The sequence below is a fragment of the Otolemur garnettii genome, unplaced genomic scaffold, assembly GCF_000181295.1.
Source record: "Otolemur garnettii isolate 467f Iridium unplaced genomic scaffold, OtoGar3 scaffold00002, whole genome shotgun sequence".
NCBI classification, from domain to species: domain Eukaryota; kingdom Metazoa; phylum Chordata; class Mammalia; order Primates; family Galagidae; genus Otolemur; species Otolemur garnettii.
The window spans coordinates 22,609,649-22,632,088 of record NW_003852397.1 but is presented as its reverse complement, the minus strand read 5'-3'; the positions used below and the strand labels follow the sequence as shown (position 1 = coordinate 22,632,088).

The 22,440-nt window shown below is 37.7% G+C and overlaps 1 protein-coding gene across 2 annotated transcripts in view; it reads left to right on the top strand.

Moving 5' to 3' along the window:
- The window catches only part of PTPRK (protein tyrosine phosphatase, receptor type K), a 548,103-nt gene that overhangs the window by 431,818 nt on the left and 93,845 nt on the right, over window positions 1–22,440 (top strand). For both annotated transcript variants that reach the window (XM_003781656.3, XM_012806133.1), the window contains exons 12-13: window positions 3,845–4,118; window positions 7,024–7,060. In XM_003781656.3, coding sequence (XP_003781704.1) covers window positions 3,845–4,118; window positions 7,024–7,060 — 311 coding nt within the window. The remainder of the gene's footprint in view (window positions 1–3,844; window positions 4,119–7,023; window positions 7,061–22,440) is intronic.

Here is a 22,440-nt window from a genome sequence, read left to right as displayed (position 1 = left end):
GCTGAGGGGATTCTGAAGGGAGAGAGAGCAGTTTAGCAGACAGGTGTGAACCAAGAATTAAAACTGGAAAAGGGATATTTTTTGGTGAAAGCAAAAGAGAATGTGAGAGATAAATGAAGAGGACTTTGAAAATCTACTTGCAGGCGGTTGTCTCTGTCACTTTAAATCCTTCTCATGGGCCATCACGGTTTCAGAAGGAAAGAGAGTTTTTAAGAAAATAGATATTTGGGTATTTAAACTGTATCACGTGGAGGGGGCAGAAAGCATTGTAACCATGGTAAAACACTAGAAATTTCAAAAAAGAGAAGTGAATCAAAGGTCCACAAGGTCTAGGACTTTGTTCACCTGTCTGTCCTAAGGGCCTATATGGTAGCTGTTATATATGTAGTTTCCAGATGAAAATGAATGAGCGAATTGATACAAAGTCACAGGAAAGAAGGGAACTGAGGAAATTCTTAATATTCAAATAATGTTCAGGAGCTGTGAGGTGAAAATTTTACATTCATGGAGAAAGAAAAAAAAATCTTAAATATATCCTGACTAAGCAAAAACTCCATGGAAAGAACAGAAGCGATTTATTTGTTCTGCAAATACTTGTAAAATGCCCATTACCCCGTTTGAAACACTTGAATATAGAGTGTGATGGCTACTGTATCAGTTTGTGGGGTGAAGCATAGTTGAGGGTGAAAAGTATCCAGAAACAAACCTGTTATATTATGAAGACATTTCTCCTAGGAGTGAGAGAGGGATGGAGTATGGAGATCTAGTACCCACATCTAGCTTTCAGTCCTGTGTCAGTCATTGCACAAAGAATATTTTGGTAATTATGCTTAGAAGCCAGGTTTCGAATGTCTTCCTCTATGTATGTGTCTTGGTCTGCTTGGACTCCTATAACACAATACTGGGTGGCTTATACAAGAAACAATTATTTCTTATAGCTCTAGAGGCTGGAAAGTTCAAAATCAAGGTGCTGGCTAATCTGGTGAAGGCCCCTCATCCAACCCTAAATACTTTCCAAAGGCCATGTCTCCAAATACTATCTCATTGAGGGTTAAGGTGTTAACATGAAATTTGGAGAGACACAAACGTCCAGTTTAAAACAATCTAGCACAAAATAGAGAAAGGAGAAAGTGAGGCTAGTGGTGTGAGTTTTAACAGGAGCTCAATTTCTCTTTGCCTCAGTTTCTAAATAATAACAATAATACAGCACTTCATTTCTTCCATGATCATTCAAAGAATGGATGATACTAGAGGGGAAAGATGCATTACAAGATTAAAGTTCATGGCAATAGAATATTTTTTGTGTGTGTTTGTGTGTGTACATATAGATGGAAATAGTTTTCTTAATTTAATTCTTTATTAAAATATCCCCACCTTATAAGATTGAATGATTTATCATTCTTTTAATTGAGAATAATGCCACATCCAAAAGTTCAACCCGGGTGTTGATTTTCATTCCTGTATGACTATATACCCAGGGTTCTTTCCCCCAGAGCAGACTGCAGCTTTTCTTACTTCACTCCTCTCCTACACTGGCAATTTGCTTTGCTCCTAATAGATCCGGAGAGTCAAGCTGCCTTGCATGAAGTACCCTTAATTTGTAATATAAAATCTATGTCAATTTAATAGAATTAGTCAAGATTGAATGTTGACTAGATTTTCTGGGTTTTTTCTAGAAGTATGAGATAATTAATGAGGAATTTGTTTTTAAGGATTAAGTTAAATGATTAACAAGGATGGGTAATTATCATTAGTGTTCTTCAGGGCAGGAATCTAAGGTTTGTTTGGCAAGCACGGATGTGGAAGCTTATGTGCATAAATGGATGTATCCCCGGGATAGGCAAATGTGCAACATACAAATATGTTTTATAAATTAAAAATAAGACAAATGAAGGGCTAGATTTGCTTAATATAGCAGATGTCAGCTATGTTTATTCTTTTCTTCTTTCTTGGGGCTATGCTTATGTATTTTTCTATATTTTAAAATTGATGAGTCCTTGCTCCATGGATGTCTCAGAAACCATGTATCTTGTCAATGGCATTCTCGAGCTTAGCCACCCAATTTGGCAGCAGGAGAAACAATGACGCAGTTGACATAATTCGACATAACCTTGACTTCTGCCTTAGTTGTTTGCTCAAATTACAATTTTTGACGTTAATACGATGTCTGTCCTCTTTCTAGAGGAAAGGAGATGGATCCTACCCTATCAGTTTCCTAGCAATATTTTAATGGAAAGTGAGAACTTGAACAATTTGGAAGAAAAGAAAATCTTTAATCTGCAAATTAAACTGTAATTTTTTATCTCAATCGATAAAGATATTTTGTTTCTAAGTGCAATAGTTTATATTAAGTTAGAATTTCATAGAAGATTCTAAACCGTTTTAATTTTCATGGATGCAAATTATCTCTCACTATCTTTCTTGCCCCCTTTGTTTTTATGAAAGCCTATTAAAGAAAATATTCCATTCCTTTTGAAGACCCATTGAGTAGCGCCTGTTTTTCCCACATAGAGAAGCACGTTTGTCAGAGACTCAAGATTCCTATGTGATCTCACGCACAGCTTATTTATGTTCAATTTATATAAACTACCACAATGTATTTTCTCATAATTTTCAGGAATTTTTAAGCATATTCCTTTAAAATATGTTAATAATACATACATTATTGTTAATAGCGTCAACTTTCTCAGGTGTGCTTTACCTAAAAAATGTCATGCGTAAAGAATCCCCTAAAGAATATTAATATGCCTGTTTCAGAAAGTGATTAAAAATCACATTATTAGAAATCAGAGAAATTTTCAAATGTGCATTTCCTCCCCTCTTCTCTATGAAATAATAGCTATTGGAGAAAAGTTTTAAGACTTTTAAGAAAGGTACTAGAAGGTTTAGGTTAGAACTTTAATAGGCCAAATGCCATCTGTTTCTACAATTTGTAACATTTTATTAATAACAACTCCAGAAGAAGGAGGCAGTCTATTTCGGTGGCGAGGACAGATTTCTGTCCATCTGTGCCCGTATTGCCGCATGTCACTTGTAGTTTAGCTCTACATAGCTCTGAGCCAATGTCGATGCCGCAGCAAGGTCAGGAGGTGGAGAAGCCTGTCAGCACGTTCTGTCTAGAAGGCTGTGACAACCTCACACTGGTGCTCCCAGCACCGCCCCCAGGCACTCATTCTGTTGGACCTTGGAGCCAGGCCTTCCATAATATCCATTCCCAGGAAATGTTAACGTTAAGCCTTTAAAAATACCAGACAAAGAACTTAATCTATGATGTGTCTCTTGTTAATGTCAGGGTCCTTATTAACGGGGCTTCTTCTTCCTTAGTATTTTAAAATGTGAAGAGTTCTATGATGATTTATTTTTTAACCTGTTTCACTTCCCTAGTAACTATGCTGGTGTTGGGAAGAATAAAATTCATGTGAAATTCTGTTTTGTTACAAGATAGCTGAAAGCATGAATGCACTGGGTTAAGTCTGGTTTTATAAATAGTTTTGAATGTGGTATGTTAATAGTGCACCTTTTGGACTCACTCTTGTAATTCTAGCACACTGGGAAGCAGAGGTGGGTAGATTGCTTAAGCTCACCAGTTCAAGACCAGCCTGAGCCAGAGCAAGGCCCTGTCTTTAAAAATAGCCAGGTGTTATGGTAGGCACCTGTAGCCCCAGCTACTCAGGAGGCTGAGGCAGGAGAATCTCTTGAGCCTGAGAGTTGGAGTTGTTGTCAGGTGTGATGCCACAGTACCTTACTCAGGACAAGAAAGTTAGACTCTGTCTCAAAAAAAAAAAAAAAAATCTTAATATCTCCAATTGCTAAATGTGTCCTTTACCCTCCTCTTTCTCCAAAGCGCTTATCAGATTGTTGTGGAGGAGCTGCACCCACACCGCACCAGGCGAGAAGCAGGAGCCATGGAGTGCTACCAGGTCCCTGTCACCTACCAAAGTGCCATGAGCGGAGGCGCACCCTATTACTTCGCTGCAGAACTCCCCCCAGGGAATCTACCTGAGCCTGCCCCATTCACAGTGGGTGACAACAGGACCTATCAAGGCTTTTGGAACCCCCCTCTGGCTCCACGCAAAGGATACAACATCTATTTCCAGGCAATGAGCAGCGTGGAAAAGGTGAGCGTCCTCCAAGATTTGCTTTTTCACAGCCCTGAGGAAAAGCCGGAGTCCATTCATCCAGAAACAAAAAAATAATAAAGGAAAACAATTGTTATGTAGGGGGTGTTTTTTCCTGCCCCCAACAGTATATGCACAGTTTGGGAACCTATCACTGGGCTGAAGCTGCACGCCAGTTACATTTCTCAGGATTCCTGTTTTGTGGGTACCTGCACCTTCTGTGCGGCAACCGTGGTAGCAAATGTGAGTAAAGTGATTTGAAAAGGTGGGTGTGCTCCCCCCGGGATGCCACCCCCAGTAAATGCCAGGCATTGTTCTGTTTTCCTCTCTCAGCAGTGGTGCACTTCAAAAGATTAAATTTACTGCAGGATAAACAGAATGCGTGTTCCACAGCAGGCTAATAAACGTTTATAAACTTTGCAAGGTTTTCAAGTCAAATAGTAAATAACAAGTAGCAAGCCTCTGATTACCAAGTAATAGGGCACCTGTGGCCGAGCTGACAGACCTAAAGGGAAGGCGCCGGTGAGGACTGGCTGCTGGGCCATTAGGGAGGCTGCCTTCTGTCTCCCCGCTGCCCCTCCTTTTCCCATTTTGGACACAGTTGTTTTGAACACTGCCTCTGATCCCAAATGAATATTGAAGAGGAAAGCACTACAGGATATTCGAAACTACCACTGGTTCCGTAGGGGAAACAACCTGGCCTTAAGTGTCTCCCGCTGTTCTCTCGGAAAGATTTTTCTCTCCTAAAACTTATTTTATTCATGTGTTTACTTTTATTTCATCTTTGGCAAAGAGGGATAAAGAAAAAAAAATGTTGAGAATAGAAACTTCTACAGTCTAAGATTGAATAGGAATAATGACATTTTAGCAGACGTCTAGCTGTGTAGGAAGTTGCAAGGTTTGTGTAATTGAGTCCCTAAGGTGGGCACCTGGGAGTGATCTATGATCCGTGATTGCATTGGTCATTTTGTATCTTAGAAGAGTTTAATTGGAACATGTCACTATCCATTCGTCCCTCTGCAGGGGCCACGAGAACCTTGGGTGTTGAAAAGCTGCTTTTGAATGAAAGTTTTATCTTTCTACCTCCCTGAAAGATTGGTTTACAGATGGCAAAGGAAAAATGCTGTAGCATCATCTAAATGTGCTCAAAGTCAGAAGCTGCTCATGGGTGAAGATGCTTTTTCCCTTCTAGTTTATTTCTATCCAAATGGGGTTCTTTAGTGGCCAGTCCAATACCCACTTCCTACCTGCATAACCTTCTATACCCTGGTACGTCTGAGCCACTCAAAAAAAGAGAACACAGTGGAAGGTACTCACCATTTTGGGGGATAAAGTCACAGAAAACTAGGAAACATAGTTTTGTGTTAGGGTTTTCACCTTTAGAGAGGAGAGAGCTTCCGAATTAACTTTTGTTATTTGCTCTGTTGTGAGAGGGGAGTGTTAATGAATGTTACTTATAACGGATTTTCTTTGGCACCCTTTGAAAGCTTTGATATAAATTTTCTTTCCCAATTGTTAATATATCTATACTGTGGTTTAATCAAAGTACAGAATAACAACCATATATTTCACAGTTATCTTGGCAAAGAGTTTTAAAATTGACGTGGTTCCTGCCAGCAGAGGCTGGTAATGCCGATAGAGACTTAACAGGAATTGCTTTCAGGCAATCGAAACCCCTTCGGGCCTTTATGGGAATGTGAAGTAATCTCTTGAAGCTTACCATGAAGGCCTTAGGTCACAATTAAATAATAGAAGTGTAAAATTTGCTTTTTAATTACTCATTCCCCCTCTATTTAATTAAAAAACAATAAATGCCCAAGAGGAAATTACAAAGAACTACTCAAGATGGAGTTAAAAATGCATTTTTTTAAGACAGAGTCTCATTATATAGAGTGCTGTGGCATCACAGCTCACAGCAACCTCTAACTCTTGGGCTTAAGCCATCCTCTTGCCTCAGCCTCCCAAGTAGCTGAGACTATAGGCACTGGCCACAACATCTGGCTATTATTTTGTTGTAGTTGTCATTGTAGTTTGGCTGGCCCAGGCCAGGTTCGAACATGCCAGCCCTGGTGTATGTGGCTAGTGCCATAACCATTGATTGAGCTATGGGCACTGAGCCTAAAAATGCATCTTGAAAACACATAGCCTGTTTCATTCACAGGCTTTGGTACCTTTTCTTATCTCTTGTGGACTCAGAGATAAACACTGAATGAACTAAGTCTTAACAGAAGCGAGGGTGGGCCCAGGCCCTTTTCTGCTGTCAGGGGCCTGCGTCTCCTGCTGCCGGTCCACAACACCATCTTTCTCGTCCTTTCTTTCTTCTGCTCCTACTTTCTGTACCCGCTCAGTCTGGCAAACGGAGGAGAATAATCTGAGAAGCAGTTAACTCCTGTCAGCTAAATTAAAAGAAAAGAAAGAACAAATAAATTATGATGCAGCGTTTGGTGATTGTTCTAACTCTCATTTATAGCTCCTCAGACATGCTAGGATCCAAATGAGAGTAGATAACGTTTAGCTTTGGTAGAGTCCACAGCTACCAGATGAAAATTAAATTTAGCGCTGGGTCTGATGTGCATTCGCTTTGCCAATATGCTTTCCAATCGTTTAAGAGGCACAATACGTGTATGTAGAATGCTGTCCTACTTGTCACAGAAAAACTGGCCTATTCATGATAAGGGGAAAGAGATACCTACATCTTGAGAAAATACTGGAAAGTTTTTTAAGTATTTCTTTTACATTTTAAAAAAATTTCTCCGAGAGTGTATATTAAAGCAGAGCTTCCTGAATAATTCTGTTGTTTCTAATCCTTGCTATGACCTCAGACTGATCTTCGTAACAGTTATAGTTTATGAAACAGGAACTTTACCTATGCATTGACCATTTTCTTTCATTTTTATTTCATCAGGAAACTAAAACCCAGTGTGTACGGATTGCCACAAAAGGTAAGAGGTTTAATTATTTTTTTTTCCTTTTTAAATTCCATGCTCTCCCCTTTCTAAGATGAAAGAGCTTTGTTCATTGCTTCAGGGCCAATTAAATGTGGCATTTCTATTACACAGTTAGCTCTCAACTCACTTGGGTGTCTTTAACAAGTAATGGGTGCTACTTCCCATCCTCTAGTACTGGAATGAAGGGATCCTGTTGTGAGAATAGGAAGGATTTAGAAAAACCTTAGAAGAGCTTATTTCTGCCATTTAGCGTCTGAAGGGTCTTGTGCCACTGATCAACTAGTGTCTTCAGAAAAGCTCAGAAGTAGCAGCTTAAAATAGCAAGTTACTTATTTAAAAATCTCTGTTAACTTTCCATGGTAGACAATCAAATATAAAAAGAACCAAGCTAGCTCATACACATATGAGATTAGATGGATGGAGATTGATTGGTCCATGTCTTCATCTGTTGTGCACTTAGAGTGAATATCGTTTACCCTTTTTTTTTTTTAACCTAACTAATGCCATGAAATGAGATCTGCAATGGCGAATAGCTGGGGCAATTTCTGCTTTCTCTGCATATTATAGCTTAGTTGCCCAGGTTCTTTGACAAGAGCAAACATTTTTATCTTTGAATGAGTATTTGGAGTTCAGAGTGGAGGAGAGTCTCCCACATTCGCCGTGTTTCTAATCATTCATTTAGGAGTTGTTTGATTGTGCAGCTACTTGGTGTATTCTAATGAGAGAAATGAGAAAAAGCTGTCTGCATGAAGACTTGGCCTCCTGGGAGGGTTGGTGCTCCGCACGGTTTGCTGCCAGAATTAGCGTTAGACCTACATTCATAAGCCGTGGTTGATTCATTTGAGATAAAAATGAATGACTGTAGTATCTGTGTGCTGGCATCTTTCCTGTCATCATTTTTCTCTATCTCATCATCAGTCTGCTCAATTAGCATTTGTGTTTCACCATGAAAGTGTGAAGTCCATAAAGAAAGACTTTCCTCTTGACTCATGAATAATGAAGCAGCTTTACTTAAGAAAATACACGTGTTCAATTCAAATATTAAGATTTCTCATGATAGTTTAAAATACATAGCCACTGTTATCAAAGGAAAAGAGAAAATGTATATAATTTATAAGCATTTACTTTATTCTAAAAATTTAGCATACAGAGAGCAGAGAGAGAAGGAGGGGGAGGGGTGAAGGAAAGGGAAAAAAAAGAAAATAGTGACTAATTCTCACATAAATTGGATTTAATTTTGACCAAAGTACATTATTTGAACAATAATTTTTAATTCAACTTATTAATATGTTGTTTAGGATATTGCATCCTCATTTATAAGTGAAAATGTTTGTGATTTCCCTTTATAATAACATATTTTTCCAATTTTAATATCAGGTATACCCAGATGAAGTAGAATGATTTTGAAGTATTTCTTCTTTTCCTATTGTCTATAAGATTTGGCATGATCTGTTTTTTGAAATTATCTTCTACTTTTATTTATAAAAATAAATATTCTCTATTTTTTGAGACTTTGGGGGAAAAAAAGTAGTTAACTGATAACTCCATACTGAACCTCAAAGTCAAAGCATTCTATGATAGACATACTTTTATCGACAATATGAATGTTACTTTTTTTGCATTATTATTATTGCTCAATATTTTGTTGCAGCAATCATCTGCTTTCTTTTCTGATTGTATTTATCTTTGTTCATTCTTCACAAGGTTGTTGTTTCTAGTCCTTATCTTAACATTGTTATTGTTATTAAATTTTAAGCCTCTTTAATTTTGTGAAGGCAAAAAATGGAAATCAAATAAACACATGTATATGTAAAAAAAAATTAGTTTATATATCAGGAAATAGAGCTGAAATTTTTAGAAGATAATAGCAGAAGGTATTTAGGTGCATATTACCTCTGCTTTCTCAGAGAAAAAAGAAAATGCCACAAAGACTACATTAACCAGTTTGATGACAATATTTCAAATTGTATATAAAACCAGCACATTGTACCCATGATTGCATTAATATACATAGCTATGATTTAATAAAAAGAAAAAAAGGTGAGAAAAGTAAAAGGGTAGTACAACAACCTCTAAGAAAGTTCTTTAAATATAATGATGCTATGATCTAATTTATGCCCACATAGGAAAAAAACTCATTTTAATTCAAGTTGGGGGAAGGGGAATTGAGGGGGAAAGGAGGATTGGGGTGCTACCACTTAATGGGCACAATGTATGGCACACCTTTGGGTACAGGACACAATTACAAGAGGGACTCTAACTAAAAATTCAAATATTGTGACCTGGTTATTTGTACCCTCACATTAACCTGAAATTAAAAGAAAAAGAATATATATATATATATATATATTCTTATATAGGAATATATGTATATATTCATGCTACATTTTAATACTTAAGAAATTATAGCCATTGATGAGTCTAACATTTAAAAGTTTTTATTCGGGCAGCACCTGTGGCTCAAAGGAGTAGGGCTCTGACCCCATATGCTGGAGGTGGTGGGTTCAAACCCAGCCCCGGCCAAAACTTCAAAAAAAAAAAGTTTTTATTCATTTATTTCTTCATTTGCTTTTACATTAGTTTTTTAAGCATTATTTTGTTCCTCTTTTTTTTTTTTTTTTTTTTTTTAAAGACAGAGTCTCACTTTATCACCCTTGGTAGAGTGCTGTGGTGTCACACAGCTCACAGCAACCTCTAACTCCTGGGCTTAGGTGATTCTCTTGCCTCAGCCTCCCAAGTAGCTGGAACTACAGGCGCCCGCCACAACACCCGGCTACTTTTTTGTTGCAGTTTGGCTGGGGCCGGGTTTGAACCCGCCACCCTCCATAGGGGCTGGCGCCCCACTGAACCACAGGCACCTCCCATTTTGTTCTTCTTTCAATAGAAATGAAATTATGATGACAAACGTGATGTGATATTTAGACTGTGTTGAGATCACAGAAATCAATCTTACCATGTGGGAATGAATAAAAAGAATAATTGCCCAAACTCAGAAGTAGTAAAAAAGAGTACGTTTGTGGATGTTCTTCTTTATCTAATAATCTGGCCCTGCTGTAATTCTGCATCTCAGTAAGTTGGTATGGTCTGAAAGATGAGACTATAGCCTTAGTCTATATGAGTTCAAATCCTGACTTCTCCCCTTAGCATTTATGTACATTGGGCCAATAATGTAAACCCTCATTCCCCAAGAAAAATAATGGATTACCCCACCTTACTATTACAGTAGGGATTAAAATACAAATTTATGAAGTGCTTGAGGAGTGTTTACTGTAACTACACAAAAGTGTTAACTACTGTCTTTTCTTCGTAACTATAATAATAATTTTGTGCTTTCCCTCAGAAGGACATAACTTATGTTTTATAACTACAAAAGAAATATATATACACTAAACCAAACTTTCATGATTGAGAATTTTTGAGGAAAAACTGTGGTGGTTTATTTTTTTAAATTGTTTCTTTCCAGATCTAATCTATTTCTTTTTCTGAACATTAAACATTTTTCCACATTTGAAAAACCACATTTATTAAGGAAATATCCCTTTCCACGTGATTACATTTTAGATGAACACCATGCAAGGGTGGTCAGCTCTGGTATGAAATTTTTCAGTGTGAAAATAGGAAGTTTCCTGGCAGAGCATTTTAAAGGCATACTTAGTAGTCAAAATGGCATTAGCCATATATATTGACGGGGAAGAGGCATGAAAGACCCTTCTGGTGAAGGAATGGTTCAGTATTTCACAGGTGTACATGTCGGCAAAAATCTGTTATACTGTGTGTACTTAAACTGTGAGCACTTTATTGTTAAAAATGTCTGTGTAGGTGAGTAAAGTATTTCTCAATATAAAAAGTAAAAACAAGTGCAACATTAATAATCGCACGACCGTGGGTGCATGGAGGAGTCTCTGGAGTTTGCCAGCTTCAGTGAAGTTTTCCTTTCATGGGACAAAGTGAATCTTTTTTTTTTTTGGCCGGGCCTGGGTTTGAACCTGCCACCTCTGGTATATGGGGCTGGCGCAGTACCCACAGGTGCCACCCGGACAAGGTGAATCTTCACTCTCCAAGCCACTTGCAGTGAGCAGGACAGCCCTGCCCAGGAACCCCTGTGCTGGATGGAATAGTCTAGAAAGTACTTGTCTCCATCCTGAATGACTCCGATGGACGAGCCTTGTGTCCCACCTGCCCCTCTCCCGGCTCCCACCTTTGTAGCCTCAGCCGTGAGTCCTGATCAGCTGGAACCTTGCTTTCCTACTCTCTTCCACATCTAGAACAACTGTGTTGAAAAGAACTTAGTGCTGGGTGGTGCCTGTGGCTCAGTGGGTAGGGCCCATATACTGAGGGTGATAGGTTCAAACCTGGCCCTGGCCAAACTGCAACAAAAGAAAAAAAGAAAAGAACTTAGTGTCTGGAAGCCCTGATGTCCTTCTGTAAGACATTCCAGTTTGCAGTGGCCTTTTCCCACACATATTTTCTGTTCAGGCCATAGATTTCTTGCGTTCTCTCACTTTTTAAAAAATAAAAATGAATATTTAGCCAAATTTGAAGTCTTATATTACAAGACTATAGTATATTGTTCCTCACTGTATGCCAGGGACAAGACACAGTGGGAGTCCTGTTAGGTACAATAAATGTTTGTTGACTCGGTAATAGAATTTAAACTAAACTTAAGATAGCTGTTTCATCTTTAATGATTATTCACACTAGTTATACTAGTTACAGCAATTCTGAAGAGTATTAGAGCAGAGCATGTGAGTCAGAGCAAAGTTCATATGCAACTAGAGTTCTTTTTTATTTCTTTAAATGGGCATGTAAATATAACTCATAAGGTAATAGGAATTGAATTAAATTTAATCCTAACCTGACTCCGTATCAGTTTTATTCAAGTGAGTTTTCTTCTGATGAATTCTGTAACAATCAATGATTTCTTATTCACTCAAATGGCTACTTGCTAGAGTAAATGGTAAGAAAGTTTAGCTGAAATTATTTTGTCAACATAGTCACAGCTATTCTTAAGGCTAGTCTATAGCTGCTTTGCTTTCCTGGTACTCAGATTTCACTGGGAAGGACCTGTCCTAGTGATTTAATCAGAATCCATCAGTATGATGTGTTAGAGGCTGCAAAGGAAATCTAGCTATTATTACCTCTTATTACTTAGATCTAAATGTAGGAAATTATAAGAAGAGATTAACATTCCATTAGCTGTCATAAGAATCAACATAACCAAGGGGCATAAGAGTGTGCCATGTTTTGCTACTGAGAAACTCTGATTCATGGAGTTTTCAGAATCATATAATGAAAGTAAAAATAAGAATTCCAAGTATTCTTTATGGTTTTCAAACATAAGATCAGGACTAGAAGTTAAAAAGGGGTGTAAGTTATGCTATTTTCAATGTTCACCTTTTCCTGCCTTCTTTTTTTAACTTCAGATTACTATGAGGATACATATAATTAGGTTACGTGGTTTGCATGTATAAGGTAATGTCTGAGTTGTAATTATGTCCTCTAACCAGGAAGTGTACCATATACGTGTGCACTGTACCCACGGAGTGGGAACTTACTGAATCTCCTCCCCACCTCCCCTCTTCTTGCATTTAATTGAGTATTACTTCATGTGGGCCTATAGTTCTTAATCTACTGATTCCAGCATTCAGTACAGAGGATGCTTGATGTTCCCATTCTACAGGTACTAAGGGGAATGTTCTACAAATCCTTCGAAGTTGTTACAAAAGATACAAAATCACTTTTTATGTCTGAATAGTATTCCATGGTATAGGTATACCGTGGTTTATTAATTCATTCAGGGGTTGATGGACACTTGGGTTGTTTCCACATATTTGCTATTGTGAATTGAGCTGCTAAAAACATTGAGTAAAAATGTCCTTATGGTAAAACAACTTTTTTTCTTTTGGGTAGATGCCTAGTGAAATGGGCTTGCAGGATCAAATGGAAGGTCTGCTCTTAGTTCTTCAGGGCTCTTCAGACCTCTTTCTTAAAGGCTGTACTAGTTTGCACTCCCCCCTTCAGTGTTCACTTCTCTCTGCATCCACCCCAGCATCTGCAGCTTTGGGACTTTGGGATGTGGGCCATTCTCACTGGGTTAGGTGATATCTCAAAGTGGTTTTGATTTACATTTCCCTGATGATTAGGGACAAAGACCATTTTTTTCATGTGTTGTTTGGCCACTCATCTGTCTTCGTGAGAAAATATTCTATTCATGTCTCTTACCCAGCTTTTAATGGGATTGTTTGCTCTTTCCGTGTTGATTTGCTTGAGTTGTTTATAGGCTCTGTTATTAGCCCTTTGTAAATTTGTAGCTTGCCCTTATCTTCTCCCATTCTGAAGGCTGTTTGCTCTGTTGATTGTGTCCTTAGCTGTGCAGAATCTTTTTAACTTGATCAGGTCTCATTTATTTATTTTTGTTGTTGCTGTGATTGCCAATGGGGTCTTCGTTATAAATTCTTCTCATAGGCCGATAAGAGTCAGAGTGATTCCCACATTTTTTTCTAGAATTTCATGTCTTAGATTTAAATCTTTTATCCATCATGAGTTAATTTTGGTAAGTAGTGAAAGGTGTGGGTCCAGGATCAGTCATTGACATGTGTCTAACTAGTTTTCCCAGCACCATTTATTAAATAGGGATTCTTTATTCCAGTTTAAGCTTTTGTTTGCTTTATCAAAGATCAGGTGGCAATATGAGGCTGGTTTCATCTCTAGATTCTCTATTGTATTCCATACATTTGTGTCTCTATTTTTATGCAAATACCGTGCTGTTTGATCACTATAGACTTGTAGTATAACCTGAAGTCTGGTAATGGGATGCCTCCAGATTTGTTCTCATTTTGTAGAATTGCATTGTCTATTTGGGGTTTTTTCTGGCTCCATATGAAACGTGGAACTATTTTTTCAAGATCTTCAAAATATAACATCAGTATTTTATTGGGTGTTGCATTGACTCTGTAGACTGTTTGGGTAGTATAAACATTTTACCCATGTTGATTCCTCCCAGCCATGAGCATGGTATGTTCTTCCATCTGTTAACATCCTCTGCTATTTCTTTTCTCAGTGTTTCATATTTCTCTCTGTAGAGATCCTTCACATCCTTTGTTAAGTATATTCATTTTCTCTGAAGTTACTGTGGAAAGTGTTGTATCTTTGATTTGATTCTCAGCTGATTATTGTTGGCATGTACGAAGGCTCTGATTTGTGAACATTGATTTTATATCCCAAAACATTACTGTATTTCTTAATTACTTTCAGGATTCTGTGAATGGTGATTGAGACCTTGGGATTTTCTAAGTATAAGATGATACCACCCACAAAGAGCGATAGTTTGACCTCCTCTGGCCCCATTTTGATACCCTTGATATCTTTCCATTGTCTGAATACATGGCTAGGACTTTCAGCACTTGGATAGTAGGTGGCAATAGTGGACATCTGTCTGTTCCAGCTTTACGTAGAAATGCTTTCAGTATTTCTCCTTCCAATGTGATACTGGTTACAAGTTTGTAGTAGATGACTTCTATTAGTTTAAGAAATGTCCCTTACACATTCATACAAATGATAAAACAGAAATACAGTCTAGCAAGAGGGAGAGGAAGATGCCAGAGGGGAGAGGAGAGAGTGATTGGTGGGAGGAGGGAGGGCATGTGATGGGATCTCACCTAGTGTACACAATGCAAGAGTCACTTCAAAATAACTGAGAGTAAGTTATAAGTGTCTTACCACAAAAAATAAGTAAGGTGATGGTTATGTTAATCAGTTATTTAAGCATTCCACATTTTATATTAAATCATCACATTGTACCCCATAAATGTACAGTTATGAATTAATTAAAAATTAAATAAAAAAAGTAATGTCCCATCTATGCATATTTTTCTTAAGTGTTCTTACCAAAATAAGATGCTAAATTTTTGGCATTACTTATTCTGTAACTATTGACAGGATCTTATGGTCTTTGTTTTTACTTCTCTTTATGTGCTAAATTATATTTACAGATTTGCTTATGTTGAACCAGATTTATATCCCTGGGATGAACCCCACTCTGTCACAATGAATTATTTTTTTACATGTAGCTGAATTCTGTAAGCTAAGATTTGATTGAGTATTTTTGCATCAGCATTTATTAATTTTGATATTTGTCAGTGGTTTTCTTTTTGGTGTGTCCTTCCTGGTGTTGATCTTAGGATTGATATTCCTGATTAGGTTGATATTAGTTTTGTAGAAGGAGTTGGGGAGGGTTTCTTCCTTTTCAGTGCTTTATAATATATTCTGCAACATTGGGAAGAGCTCTTCTTTGAAGGATTGGTAGAATTCTTGTACGGGACTTTTTCTTTGTTGGAAGCTTTTTTATTGTTATAATTTCAGTGATTGATATTGTTCTTTTAGGAGTTCTATTTTTTCCTGGTTGAGTCTAGGGAGGTAGTGTAATTCCAGGTCCATTTCCTTCACATTTTCAATTTTCTTGGCACAGATGGTCTTTTGTATTTCTGTAGTATTTGTTGTTTCGTCCCCATTTTTTGTTTCTAATTGAGGTTATCAGAGATCTTTTCTGTTAATCTAGTTAAAGGTTTAGATAAATTCTATTTCCCCATTTTTTGTTTCTAATTGAGGTTATCAGAGATCTTTTCTGTTAATCTAGTTAAAGGTTTAGATAAATTTTACTTACCTTTCAAAGAACCAACTTTTTGTTTCATTAGTCTTCTGAATGGTTATTTTGTTCTCAATGACGTTTAGTTCTCATCAGTGAATCATTATCTTTTATCTTTACCATTATCGTTATCTTTTCTGCTCCTGCTGTCCCATGTCGTCACTCTGCCTTTGAAACACTGTTTCTGGGCAGGATCATCTACATGGAGGGGGCTGTTCTCGCTACCCCCAGCCTTCCCAAGAAAGGCCAGTAGGAAGATGTAGCTGAATGGCCATCATGGAGCCTTTCCATCACGTAACTGCTTTGGGACTCTTCCCTTAATGTCTGGGCACATTCCTTCCCTTTTCTCATTAATGATATCTAGCACATTTATCCACATTTACCTGACTTTTGAAAGTTGGTTAAGTTCCCCCTTAACAATTTTATGTCTGAAATACCTTGTATCTAACCAGTTTCTTCTTAATTTACTCCAAAAGGGGCACTAGAACCTCCTTTTTCTGTTTTCATTGCTAGTATAAGTAGGCGTTTCCTCACCATGTTCCCAGTGAAATATCCTAACCACTGAACAGAAAAGATAAGAGTTAAGGACACTCAGGTTCATGCTCACTCTCTTCATCCCAATGCCATATTAGTTGGAAGTTAAATATTTCTTTGCTTTACATTTTGCATATGAAGTATTACTATTCTAGTAATTTCTGACAGAATGATAATAACTAGAATACTGGGATATGGAGAAAAATGGAAAAAGTAGAACTGATGTAAAGAAAATTCAAACATTTTACTTCAGTGGAAATTGAGTTGCTCCATGAAATGACCTGGAGCTGTCCTCAGCTCATTCCTGAGAAGCCTGCTGGAGGTACCTCACATTTATGGCCACTCCAGAGGGCAGGAGCAATGTTATTAATGCCCAGGTTTAACAATCAGCCACTCTTAACTGTGGAAAGGACAGAGTTTCTCATCTAGTTTCTAATGCTATAATCAAATACGTAGAGGAAAAACAATAAATTGATAAAACATAAGAGAACTACCCGATAATTCATTTCAGAAAGGAATTCCTTAAAGTGGGCTATTACATCATTAATATTTAAAAAACAATAGCTGAGCAGCAACAAGTGAAACAGCATTTTAAGGGGATGCCATTTATAATGTATCAAAAAAATCTCATAGTAGGAATATATCTGATGAGAGATTGATAACACCTCACACTGAGCACTACAAAATCTTATTGTAAAAAGATTAGTTAAATAAGACCCGAGTAAACAGAATGATGCGTCATGTTCATGGATTTGAATGTATGATATGTATGATATTGGTAAAACATGAGTTCCCCCCATATCAACCTATAGATTTAAAGCAATCAAAATCCCAATTTTATTTAAAATTTGACCACCTGATGCTAAGCTTAAATTGAAATGCAAAGGAACAAGAATATGCAAAGGTATCTTGATGAAAAATTAAGTTCCCAAGGCCCATAGTAAAGTCACAGCCATAAAGACAGTTTAGTGCTACCACAATTTTAGTTATTCTGAACAAGGAAAGCCAGCTTCTAGTAATGGACCCACAAACATATGTTCACTATATTTATGACAAAGCTGAAACTATTGGGAGGAGGGGGAAAGATACTCATTTCAATAAAATGCTGGTTGTCTATAGTTACATGGAAGGCAATATGTTTTGACCTCTAACACACACTATCCAAAAATTATGAAGTTTAATTTTATAAACAGTAAAACAGTAATTTTTGAAGAATATACATCGTCCTCATGATATTAGAATCGGTAAATATTTCTTAAGGAGAAGACAAAAATGTACTTGTCAGAAAGAAAAAATCAACAAACTCTACATAAGATATTCTTTCCATCGAAAGTCCCCATTACGAGAGTAAAACACAACTGATAAAGAGGGAAAGATATTTGTAATACCTAAACCTGAAATAAGACGTATCTAAAATGCACAAAGAGACTCCTACTAATTAGCTAGAAAATTGAGCTCATTAGAAATTGAGCAAAAGAATTAAAGAGACACTTCACAGAAAAGGATACCCCAAATGATCAATAAACCCATGAAATGGTGCCCAGCAGGACAATGCATATTGAAATGTGATTCCCCTGTGTTTCTACCAAAATTACTAAAATGAAAAAGTATAGAAAATACCAAATATTGGGGAAGATACAGGACATCATGGAACCTGATAGTATCCTGCTGGTGGTAGTATAAATTCACACAACCACTTTGGGAGAGCGCCTACCAGTGTGGACTGAGAATAGTGTAACCTGTGTCCCAGTCCTAGCATGCTCACCAAAGAAATAATATATGTAGTGATACTAAAAACACGCACGACAAAGCTTATAGCTATGGTTTGTAGCTAGAGCACTATTTATAAAAGCCACAAAGCGGAAACATCCCAGGAACAATTAGTATTAGACTGGATAAATAGGTTAAATGTATTTGCATTGAACACCTTTGCATTAAGGCAGTGAGTATAAACTATAACTGGACACATGTTCAGGTACATGAACATAATAAACATCATTTGAGTGGATCCCAGACACAAAAGAAAACATCCTTTATGATTCCACAAAATAACTAGTAAAAGTAAAAAGGTAAATGCAATATCTATAAAGATGTATTATAATTTAGATGTTATGTGATACAGATATGTATCTGATTCAGAGTTTCCTAAGACCACTCCCAGATTCGGTGATTCCCAGCGGGACTCCTAGTGGATAAGTCACGCTGTTCTAATGGCTGTGACTTATTACAGTGAAAGAATGCAAAGCAGAGTCAGCAAAGGGAAAAGTCATGCGGACAAAGTTCAAAGGAAATCAGGTGCAAGTTTTCAACAGGCCTCTCCAGGATCAAATTGGACAACACATGTAAATGTTATCTGTCAGGGAAGCTTATTCGAGACTCCTTGCCCAAGTTTTTTACGGGGGGGTCATGTTGGCATCTTCTTCCTAATATACTAAGATTCCATACTCCTGAAAGCAGACTTTTAGCATAAAGCTCATTGTATGAACAGTTTAGGCACCGTGGCCTACTCTTATTAGTTAGATAAGGTAGCAGACCATATAGCTCATGGGAAGGAGAAGCGAGAGCTAAGCTCGGAACACTCTGTGATTATAGGAAACACCAGCAACATCTCGGAAATACAGCACCTTGGTGATAAGGGCATGGGGAAGGGATTCGGCTCTCCTTAATAGGAGAGAGCGCTAGACGAGAACATCAGTGATTGGCAGTCTCTACGCTTGTGGTGCAGGTAGCCACAGGATCATATCTATAAGAAGCTGCAGGAGAGGTCAATCGGGGAGCATGTACACTATTCTTTCACAGACTCACTCCCTCTGACTCTTTCCCTTCTCCTGCTTACAGGGAGTCTGCCCAGCATCTCTCCAAGAAGCCTGCTAAGATATACTTTCTTACTAAGATTGTTTCTCTCTCTCCCTTCTGCTAAGGCAAATAGCCTTCAGGCAATTAAGGAGAGTTAATCCCAAGCAAGATAGCACAGCATTCCACGTCTGGACAATAGATAAGCCAGGCCAGAGACCTGGCCAGTCCCGGGCCCTGACAAGATAATGATGGGTGCCCTCCCCAAATCCAGGCTCCCTGACACCAGCCAAAGGTCAGCCTTTCAATGACAGTTTTGGGCCTTCTGTATTAACTCTTTTCTGTGCATGAGCTATATCAACTGTCTCAAGAGGTAGTTAAAAAACTGCTTGAAGAATTAGAAAGAATCCCAATTAAGGAAGTTAGAAAGTTAGATATAGGAAAAATGATTAGAAAATTAATCATTATTGACACTAAGGGAGAGATAATGATTTATTTCAGGTAAAGAGTAATGATAGAGGATAAAGTCATTCTTGGGATATACTTCCCCTAAGTCTTTCTTAATTAGAGAATATAGGCATATGCAGGGAGTTGGAGATTTCTGTAAAGGATTGCTTCATCTTCTAAGAAATGATATCTCATTTAGTCATTTGCCTTTATGATTGTATAGCCTGCTTATACTTTGATTCGTTATTTTAATTATTCCTTATAGAATCACGAAACCATTTTATTTATCTACAACCCGTTCATATTTTTACTGTCTTTCTACACCCAATAAATGGTCACCTTCAAAGTACTCCCCTTGGCCAGCTGATGACTGTGATATTCATTGATGAGGCATGTAGCACTTTTTCTAGAATGAATTTGCAGACTCAATCATCAGACCTTGTATAATGACAGCTTGGATGGCCATTCCAGAAAAAGAGTTCCAAAACTGCTCTGAAAGGTGGACTAGGCATTGTCATTAACACATAACTTCTCAACAGGAGTACTTGGAAGGTGACCATAGTGATATTCAATGATGAGGTATATGCCACTTTTTCTAGGACAAGTCCAACCTCATCTATATAATTCAGGTTTTCAGATTCTTACTTGAGTAGGTAAGAACAGGGGTTCTCATATTTCAGGTATGAGAAGGGAAAACAACAGAAAGACTGAACTAAGGAATTAAAATAAGTGATCATATAGTTTGTGAACTGTGGTGGTTTAAGTAAAAACAGCACTGAATAGAAAATTAAGGAAGTATAGAAAGAATAAGCATTGGGGACACTCCGTTACAAAGTCTGACCTTAGGCCCTTCTGGGTGAGCACTTCTTACCCAGATTAGCCATGCACTGAATCATTGTTGAGAAACCAGAGAAATTAAAGAGGTGAGAGGTAGGGAAAAAGAAATTGGAAGCTTTACAGAGGCAGCCATAGATCATTCCAAAATCACTGTGTTATGCTTTGTATGCACCGATCTAAGTGGAGAAACAGAGAAGGCTCCATAAGCCACCCTCCTGGGGCTTGCTCAGTATTAATTCTGAGGCAGAAAGGCATGTCTCCTGATAACGGGCACTTCTAGTAAAGGAGCCAGAAAGAGTATAAAAACACTACAAGCAACAAGGGAAATGTTTCGAGAGTAATCATAGCCAATACAAAGACTTTGAGAAAATGAGGAAGAGAGAGGAAAAGAAGAGATATAAAAGTTAAAAAGAACACTGGTAAAGAATTTAATAATCTTAAATAAATGAGTGGTAGGAATAGAAAAAATACATCTGACTCTCCACCCATTACTTAAATTTTAACTCAAGTTTAAATTATAATTTTGAAACTAACGATCATAGTATCATAGTACCAGTTCATTTATAAAGGTATGTATGCCTTATATACCATTTTTAGGTTAAATATCCCTTTTTCATTTTTGTTATTGTTTTAACCTGTGTTTTTCTCATTCTTTAGGCTCTTTATGAGTGCTTTGCAAGTATTTGCTTGAAAAAGTGGATTCTAAACTTGCCAACTTTTCTAAACTTGCCAACTGTTCACTAAAGATTAGGCTCAAATTTGAAGTTTTAATGAAATAGTTTCTTAAAATTCATAGTACCAAAAAAGTTCAAATACAGGGTGGCCGTAAAGTTCGTGTGAAATTATATGGAAAGTACAAGATAGATATGATAGATTTTTTTAAATTCTTGTATTTTTTAAGTTATTCATATGATTATGAAAACAAAGCAATTCTAAGATTTAATGTGGATGGAGATTATAAAAATCATACAGTCTCACCAGCAGCGCCTTTTAGAAATGTGGAACCCTAAGATCAGGCAAGTTAAGTGTCTGTTTAAAATGCCACTTCATGTCCTCGCGGCCTGTGGCAAAGCAGGTCCTCCTGACTCCCAGTCCATGGTTCTATGTCTCCTCCCTGGCAAGGCTCCCCATGGTAGGAATCTAAAATTAAACCTGAATGAACCTTGTCCTCCAAGAGCTTTTACTCTTCTAAGGATTGTTTGAAATTTAAATAAAATATGCAAAATGTGCTGTTCAGCAGAGAAAAGCAAAGTGGCTGAGCGTACATGGAGTGAGCAGTGTTTATACACCAGTGCAAACAGCATTAGCCGGGAAAATTCACCCCCTCCTTCTGGTCTTTGTTAGTTATTAAACCTTGAACAAGTCACCCGACCTGTACCTGTCTCTTCTTGTATTATATGAAAAATACAAATGGTGTTGAAAATAATTAATTTTCAATTTATGAAAGAGCAGAAGTTGAAAAATAATTACTTTCAACACCATTTAAGTTCTAGGATTGGAAAATGTACCTCATATGTGTGGTCTGTGTATATGTGTGCATATATATACAACCTGTGTATGTGTGTAAATATATATAGAGAGAGAGAAACAGAGAGTTTTAGTTACCTACAGAAATAAACCTAGACGAAAGTGTGTGTGTGAGTGTGTGTGTGCATGCGTGCGTGCGTGCGTGCACGCGCATGCCTCCTCTGCAGCTCAGGTCACTAACAACCCAGGAAAAACAATGCGCTAGTACTAAACACCCCTGCATCCAAATCCCGGTGTATCTTTGTGTCTGAATACCATCATCCAATAAAAGGAACCAGGGATCTTTGGAGAAATGACTAATTCCAGGGCTAGAACAGAGAAAGAACAAGAGGGAATTAGAACTTTTTTGGTTTTTTTCCGGAAAGCAAGGGAATACTAAAAAAATAGTGCATATCAAGAGGACATAATTGGGGCAGTGCCTGTGGCTCAGTGAGTAGGGTGCCAGCCCCATTTACTGAGGGTGGTGGGTTCAAACTTGGCCCCAGCCAAACTGAAACAAAAATAGCCAGGCATTGTGGCAGGTGCCTATAGTCCCAGCTACTCAGGAGGCTGAGGCAAGGGAATTGCCTAAGCCCAAGAGCTGGAGGTTGCT